The sequence below is a fragment of the Chiloscyllium plagiosum genome, chromosome 33 (genome assembly GCF_004010195.1).
Source record: "Chiloscyllium plagiosum isolate BGI_BamShark_2017 chromosome 33, ASM401019v2, whole genome shotgun sequence".
Classification (NCBI taxonomy): domain Eukaryota; kingdom Metazoa; phylum Chordata; class Chondrichthyes; order Orectolobiformes; family Hemiscylliidae; genus Chiloscyllium; species Chiloscyllium plagiosum.
Genome location: NC_057742.1, coordinates 8,961,162 through 8,969,483, shown reverse-complemented (window position 1 = coordinate 8,969,483; position 8,322 = coordinate 8,961,162). Strand labels below are relative to the sequence as shown.

Below are 8,322 nucleotides of genomic sequence, written 5' to 3'. Positions count from 1 at the left end.
GACCTCTTATTCTCCCCGTTGTTCAACTAAGAACATCTCTGAATAAATTGCTGGCTTAAATGAACATCAGTGGAAAGGGAGATGAAACAGACAGAAGGATATTAAAGGGACATTTGCCTTGTAATTAAAACAGAAACGAACAACATGTCCAAGTGGGTTGGTGAAGTCATGGAGAGAGTGCAGGAGGATCCCAGGCTGGGGAGCTACAGCTATGATGGCAGAAATGAAATATCGTGACTATTCCACTTGAGCAAAAGAGAGTAGAGTCATAGAGGTGTACAGCATGGAAACAGACCCTTCGGTCCAACCCGTCCATGCCGACCAGATGGCCCAACCGAATCTAGTCCCACCTGCCAGCACCCAGCCTATATTCCTCCAAACCCTTCCTATTCATATACTCATCCAAATGCCTTTAAAATGTTGCAATTGAACCAGCCTCCAGGTTATTTTTTAATATGAAAGGAAATTACCAAGTATAAAATGAAAATTACAAATTATCTCAATGGAGTGAATAAGAAAGGACCATTCCCTGTGGTTGGGGAGATCAGTGAAGTTGTAATGAAGAGAATGAGGAGAGACATTCAGCGAGTGGGTGAGACAGAGATTACTGCACAGCTTTGTGAAGGGAGGAAGATATTTCGGGACCGAGGCTGGGCCCAATTATCCTGTAAGTTTCTTTTCCCCTGAGGAGCAGAAAATTGATCTTCTCCGTCTCTTTTCAAAACAGAAAGTCCCTTTTCTAATGTAAGAGCATGGGGATCAGTGGAACCTTTTTAGATTTCCTTCAAAACCTCACTCTGGTACTAGATACAGCAGTTCACAAGTGCAACTAATTCACACGAAATTTCTTTTCCACAAGTCTTTAATTTTGCTGTCGCTCAGTTGCCGGGATCCCATCGCCGATCCCCTTGGCCTGACAGTCTCTCTGGCTGTCCCCTGGAGACTGGGACTGAGCCGGCAGCGAGGTGCACTTGCTGGCCTCCCCGGCGCTCTCCTTGCCCGGGGGGAGCTGCCCGCTCTCCCCGTGCGTTTTCAAGTGCTTGGTGAGGTGGTCGGTCCGCATGAAGACCCGGTTACAGATGGGGCAGAAGAACCTCTTGGAGCCCGTGTGGGTCTGCAGGTGCCTCTGCAGCTCGTCCGAGCGGGTGAAGCGTTTGCCGCAGAACAGCCAGTTGCAGACGAACGGCCGGTCGCCGCTGTGCCAGCGCAAGTGCGCCTTCAGGTGTGAGGTTTTCACGTAGGCTTTCCCGCAGCCCGGGATGTGGCAGTTATGGAGCACCTTCTTCTTGCTGCTCCCGTCCGTGGCGGAGCCCAGTCTCTCCGCCTCCAAGCAGTTCGGGCAGCGGCAGTTCCCCTGCGCCGAGCTCCGGGACAGCGAGCGCCTGGAACTCTTCGCTCTCCCAGCACCTTCCAAGCTCTGGTTCAGCAGCAGCGGCTCCTGGATGGGCTCCGTCTGCTTATAGCCGTCCTGGTTGATCATGACCGGGCCCGACTGGAGCAGGTGGGTCGGGGGGCCGCAGATTTGATGGTCAGACCCGTAACCCCCTAAAGGGGGCTGCAGGGAGCCTGGGTGGGGGGAGTTTGGAAGCGTCGGCTGACTGCTCTGAAGGTCCATCCAGTTGGAGCCGGCGTGTAGATCCCACCAGGTGGCCGAGAGACCCCCGTCCTCGGCTGCCCCTCCCTGGGGAGGGGGTCGGAACCAAGAATCGTGATAGTGAGCCATGTCGACCCGGGGGTGCACGGAGTTTGCAAAGTATTCGACCGTCGAGTGGACTTGGGGTTTGTACTGGACGCAATCCTGTGACTTCAAACCCGGGCTGTTGAGCAAGACATACTTATTGCTGGCGGAGAAGTTGGAGCTGGCGTTCAAGGAAGGGCTGAAAGCACTGCTGCCGCTCGGGGCTATCCCCAAATTCTTAGGAAGGGCGGCCGATTTCCAGGAGCTGAAGCCGGGGCTCAGGGGCGAAGCGTGTTGTTCTCCGAGGCTACTCCATGTGGCAGCTTGCATTGCCGGGGGAATCTCCAGCAAGACTGTAGGCCGACTGCAAAGGGAAAGGAGAGAGTGAGAAGCCGCCCTTTGATAACAATGGGGTGAGGGGGGAGGTTGCGCGTCCGCCAGAACTCACTGAATGCCCGTTCACGAACACAACATGTCACTGCACCAACACCCGGTTGATTCCCCCCGCCCCAGGCTTTGGCAGCAAATACACACACAAGTCACCAGTGGCTGTGAGGGGATTGCATTAACCCTGTCCACAAACCGACCCACTGATGCGAACCCCCTCTGAAACCGTAAATGTTTGTCTGCTGGTGTTCCTCTGTGACCAAACCTGTTGGACGATGACCTGGAGTCGTGTGATTTTTAATTTTGTACACCCCAGTCCAACACCGGCATCTCCAAATCACCAAAAACAGATGTTGCCGGAAAAGCTCAGCAGGTCTGGCAGCATCTGTGCAGAGAAACAAAACGAACGTTTCACGTCCCTTCCTCCGAACTTTAACTCCGAGCTCTCTGCACAGACCTGCTGAGCTTTTCCGGCAACTTCTCGGGGTTTTTTTTTGTTTCTGATTTACAACATCCGCAGTTTTTTCGGTCTTTATTTTTGTGTGAGCTGGGTCGATCTCAGATTCTCCAGCGAGGTATGCCAGAGTTATGTCTATAAGAGAGAAATCCCGTGCCCCCGGTTCGACATCCCTCACCAACCCCGCTACACTTTGTATTGACTGACTGATGCCCCTCCCCGTTTCTATTCCAAACCCAGCCGTGAAGCGGTAGAGAGATTGGCATTAAGCAGCAGTAAGAGGAAACTAAGTGAGGGCTAAGGAGCTGGGAAACAGTATCTATTGAGACCGTGCTGGTTATTATAGCGGCATTTTGTCGAGATGTCAGTGTTGGGCTGGGGTGGATAAGATCAGAAGCCACATGACTCCAGGTTATAGTCCAACAGGTATATTTGAAATAACAAACTTTCCAAGCGAGGTTCCTTAGGGGTTCAAATGAACCTGTGGAATTATAACCTGGTGTCGTGTGATTCCTGGAGTTTGTAACATCGGGACTGATGTATCAGCACAATACTAAAACAACACCCATTTTCCTGTTTAGCATCTGTTTATAGGTCAGGCGACAATATCAAAACCAAACCTTGTAGAGTATTGTAACTTCAGACATTTTCTGTTAGTATTTTGAGGGTTTAGGTGTTAAGATTAAGAGGAAAACATCAATGAATATATTTGAGCACAGGACTTTCAAGCCCAATATAAGATCAACTTTTATGATCCAACCTATGTAGATTAATGTCTGAAGAAATTATGAACTATTTCTGAGTGTTAAAACTAATTTATATCCTGCACAAGTTTGACAACTTGCTTTCTTACATTCTTGGGAAGTAAACAAGCAATAGTTTATCATCTTGTTATCAGATTAAGTGTCTCTTATCTCTAGCTTCCCATTTCGCTTGTAGATATTTCCTTATCAATCTTTTTTCCCCCAAGGAGATAGGGTCACAGAGTCATAGAGATGTACAGCATGGAAACAGACCCTTTGGTCCAACCTGTCCATGCCGACCAGATATCCCAACCCAATCTAGTCCCACCTGCCAGCACCGGCCAAATTTTACAGAAAGCTCTTCAGTTTTTCCAAAGTACTACTTAGTCATAGAGATGTACAGCACGGAAACAGACCCTTCGGTCCCAACCTGTCCTGCCGACCAGATATCCCAACCAAACCTAGTCCCACCTGCCAGTACCCGGCCCATATCCCTCCAAACTCTTCCTATTCATATACCCATCCAAATGCCTCTTAAATGTTGCAATTGTACCAGCCTCCACCACATCCTCTGGCAGCTCGTTCTATACACGTACCACCCTCTGTGAGAAAATGTTGCCCCTTAGGTCTCTTTTATATCTTTCCTCTCTCACCTTAAACCTATGCCCTCTAGTTCTGGACTTACCGACCCCAGGGAAAAGACTTTGTCCATTTGCCCTATCCATGCCCCTCATAATTTTGTAAACCTCTATAAGGTCACCCCTCAGCCTCTGACTCTCCAGGGAAAACAGCCCCAGCCTATTCAGCCTCTCCCCAAAGCTCACTTGTCCGAAAGTTGGCCCCTTTTGCCATTTTAAAAATCAGTCATTGAAACAGATTTGTTGGAGAATCTGCGCAGGATAGAATTATTTCAAATGTAATTCTATAAACGTATCTTTCATCTTGTTCATAAACCTTATGAAAAAAATTCTATTTGTTTTGGTGACCAATCCCTCAGAAATCTCCCCATATCTGCGTCGGGCAGATATGGGTGAGGTTTATGTTTGAAAGCTCTGTACACCTTTCTAACCTCTTCGCTAGACTTAAAGTGTGCTTTTGTTTACTGTACCCGAATTTTACAGAATTTTTCACCGTGTTACATGATTGTGAAAAGGCAAAAACAAAAGGGAAACGTCAAGCCATTCAAAGTTTTAAAAAAATCACAACACCAGGTTATAGTCCAACAGGTTTATTTGGAAGCACTAGCTTTCTGAATGCTGCTCCTTCATCAGGTAGTTAGTGGCGCAGGATCATAAGACACAGAATTTATAGCAAAAGTTCATAGTGTCATACAACTGATAGGAAAAATCGCAAATCCTAACTGATACATCACACCATTAAAGCCGTACAATATTCTTACTTTCAAATGCCCGGATTGTGGTGAGGGATACGGAGCTATCAGAGACCATTCAATCCTCTTTTGGATCGAGTTTGGAAAACGAGGACAATTGTTAAAGATCCGTTTGAACACAACAGAATAAGTAACAAAGATTGAATATGATCGGTGTGGCCCAAGTGTTTCAAATTACATTTGAAATAATTGGCGGAAGCACACCTTTACAAGCTTCCCTGCAAGGATTTCACATCTTGTGGGCGGCACGGTGGCACAGTGGTTAGCACTACTGCCTCATAGAGCCAGAGACCCGGGTTCAATTCCCGCCTCAGGCGACTGACTGTGTGGAGTTTGCACGTTCTCCCCATGTCTGCGTGGGTTTCCTCCGGGTGCTCCGGTTTCCTCCCACAGTCCAAAAGATGTGCAGGTTAAGGGAATTGGTCATGCTAAATTGCTAAGTGTTAGGTAAGGGGTAAATGTAGGGGTCTGGGTGGGTTGCGCTTCGGCGGGGCGGTGTGGACTTGTTGGGCTGAAGGGCCTGTTTCCACACTGTAAGTAATCTAATCTAATCTTCGGCAACCACCCGAGAACTATCAGAAGCGACTTTTTAACATCCAATTCGATTTTTTATTTAAAGACTGGTGAACGTCATTTACAATTTTTAACTTAAAAATGCTGGAAAAGCAAGAAGGAGAATCGACGTTTCAGGAATAAGGGCTTATGCCCGAAACGTCGATTCTCCTGCTCCTTTGATGCTGCCTGACCGGCTGCGCTTTTCCAGCAACACATTTTTAAGCTCTGATCTCCAGCATCTGCAGCCTTCACTTTCTCCTCATTTACAATTTTGTCAAGATGATGTGAGAATTGTCAAATTCCGTGATGTGACCGACTTCAAGACACCCCTTCCCCACCCCTGATCCCCCAACCCTAGGTCCTTGGGATCTGAGAACAATCTGGACGCGGTTGTTGGAACTTTGGATGTGGTGCTGTGCCGCTAACATGGAACTCGACAGATCAAAATTCTAAACCCCCAACTCCGCCGCTTCCCTCTGTTCACCCAACTTAGCACGGACTGCCAAAAATAGGTAGCGTCCATTTCTCTAATTCTGGGCGACACTTGAAGGGAGAGGGGGCGGGTGAGTGTATCAGACATGATAATATAGTTGAAATTGCAACAGCGAAATGAACAGCCATAACCAGTCAAGAAGATGACAGGAACTTTCTGACTTTTGATTAAAGCTGTAAAGTTGCCCATATCTCCCCCCCCCCCCCCCCACCACCATCACCCACCCACCACCCCGGGGATGGAGCAGGGCAGCAGAGAAAGGAGTCACTTGTAGCTGGATGACGCATGTCACCGTGTGCTTTGTAGAGGTACTCAGTGGATAGTTAGGATGGCGCAACGCCGTCCAACGTATAATACCATGCCAGCAGATCTCCCGGCAGTTGTAGGTATGAGCAGCACAAAGCCAGGACAGAACTGTAGAGAACTATCCAAAAATCCATCGCTCCCTGTCCTATTGTAACCCGTAACTGCTTATCCCTCCGCCTGCTTTCCCTGGTATACATTCCGGAAGGTTATAAAATGCAACTTTAATCACTACTTTCAGAATATCCCTCTTCCATTCTATTCCTTTCATCCTAATGGGTGTCCCTTAACTCTAGTAATTAGTGCAATCTATGGGATGTAATTTATATATGCTAAAAAGGGGGCTTGAATGAGCTGATTAGCACCGTCTTCCCGTGCTGGATGATATGGTCTGTCTTTTTCCAGTCCAGATCCCTCTAGTCTTGCTGAATATAGAACAAAAATCTTCAACTTCTCGTTTTTCTGTTCCGTACTACCAATCATTGGTTTAATTTATATTAGAAATGTAGGTGGCATATATCCGTAAAATAGTTCCTCGTTTTGCATGTTTATTCTGTACGCGGTGAACCCGATTTTCACTATGGCCAAGCAGATTGGTCATAAATTCTGCAGAGATTCACAATCTCAGCGTGTCATTAAACTGTTTATTATAACAACAGCAAGACTTGGTGGAATCTCTGCCTCACACACGCACACGGCACTGAGATGTACAATTCAAATAGGTCCGGAATTCTAATGAACCAGGTCTCAATTAAATGAATCAGAAACATGAAATCGTTGATGTTCAAACACTAGCTCTGTTTCTCTCTCCAAGCTCCCTACCAGGTGGTGTGGGGTGGGGGGGGGGGGGGGGATCTTGCAGCTTTTCCTGTCTTTACCGCGTTGCGGGAGCGGTCTGGCAATTCCTCCTTGAGAACTGGGAAATACAGTGCCCAGAGTGACTGCGTGGTCCTGTGGAACTGGAAGAATCATGGAGTTGTGTGACGGCGCAGACGGAGGCCACTCGGCCCGTCGCGTCCCCGCCGGTCCTATCCCCTAGTGCCAATATCCTGCCTTTTCCCCATTTTCTCTCCCCAAAAATTAATTCACCCAAAAGCCTCAATTGAACCCGCCTCCACCACATTTCCAGGCTCTGTACTCTTGACTCGCTGAGTGAAACTCTTTCCCCTCTCCCATCATCCTTCCTTGGTTTGCACACGATGAGACATGCCACCCCCTCCCCCACTATATTCCCAACCACTCATCCCTAAACTGACTGCCATGGAGCGGGGTGCAGGGAGTGAGGGTTGAACCTCTGCGTTCCAAGCACCGCTCACTTTCCACACGCACTCTATGCTCGAGTCCCGGTTAGCGACGCTTCCCCGTTAACACACACACACACTCGGTCTCTCTCTCTCACACACACTCATCTGCCAGTGGGAGAACACTGAGGAAAGTCACTGCCTACCTGCTGTTCCACAATTGGGTACAAGCTCCGTGTTCTCTCGGTGAACTCTGGGAGGATTGTTGAAATGGAATCGGACGGAACGCGGCCAGAGATATTGTAACGAAATTCTTTTTAAAAAAAGCTCCCCCCAAAGTCGACGAGACTTTAACGAGACGCCGCTGTCAACAGGTGGTCAGGTCAACACTGAGTTTGGGGCTAAGCTGGATTCATACACGCACAGAGAGAGTGGGTGTGGGGATAGAGAGGGCTAGCAGTGGCCGCTCGGGGCTGCTGCTAATGCAAGCTGATCCGTCAGTCTGACTCAGCGTCGCCTCCTGTCTCTCTCTGCTCATCCCAGACTGGCTCTGACTGATCGACGAGTTGCTCTTTTTACCGCGGAATCAGACATGGCTCCTCCCAGCCTATGACTCGGCATCAAACTACATCTTCAGAGAAAACAAAACCGCAAACAGCCAACCCAGAGCCCTTACTGACATTCCGGACACCACATTCAGTTCTGGTAGGCTGGGGGCGGGCCCAGAACTTCAGATCCACTTATAATTGCAATGCCCTTTATAGAGTACCTTACTTCCAAACAACAACAACAAAAAATACTTTTTTAAACATGAGTACAAGTTGTGGTACTGGCTTCTACTTTCTAACAGTCTCCACTCTTCAAAAATAGACCACTGGCCCGCGTTGAGGGTGTGCTGATCAAGCAAAACGCATTATAAAGAAATCGCAATGTTGGTTCTATACAATATAATTGAATCAATTGGATTTCGGCTGCTTACCAGGGGGTGGGAGTTGTGAACGGTTAGCGTTTGCCGCTTTATTGTAGCAGATGTTTGTTGCCTTTCAAATTGAATATCAAGAAAGGTTTCGCTGGT

The 8,322-nt window shown here is 48.1% G+C and overlaps 1 protein-coding gene across 1 annotated transcript; it reads right to left on the bottom strand.

Moving 5' to 3' along the window:
- Window positions 1-378: 378 nt before the first annotated feature.
- LOC122539665 (transcription factor Sp6-like) lies at window positions 379-7,774 on the bottom strand. The gene is made up of 2 exons (XM_043674659.1): window positions 7,454-7,774; window positions 379-2,042 (listed from the first exon to the last, which is right to left on the bottom strand). Exon 2 carries the CDS (start codon window positions 2,006-2,008, stop codon window positions 863-865), a length of 1,146 nt encoding a protein of 381 aa, XP_043530594.1. The 5' UTR covers window positions 2,009-2,042; window positions 7,454-7,774; the 3' UTR covers window positions 379-862.
- Window positions 7,775-8,322: the final 548 nt, after the last annotated feature.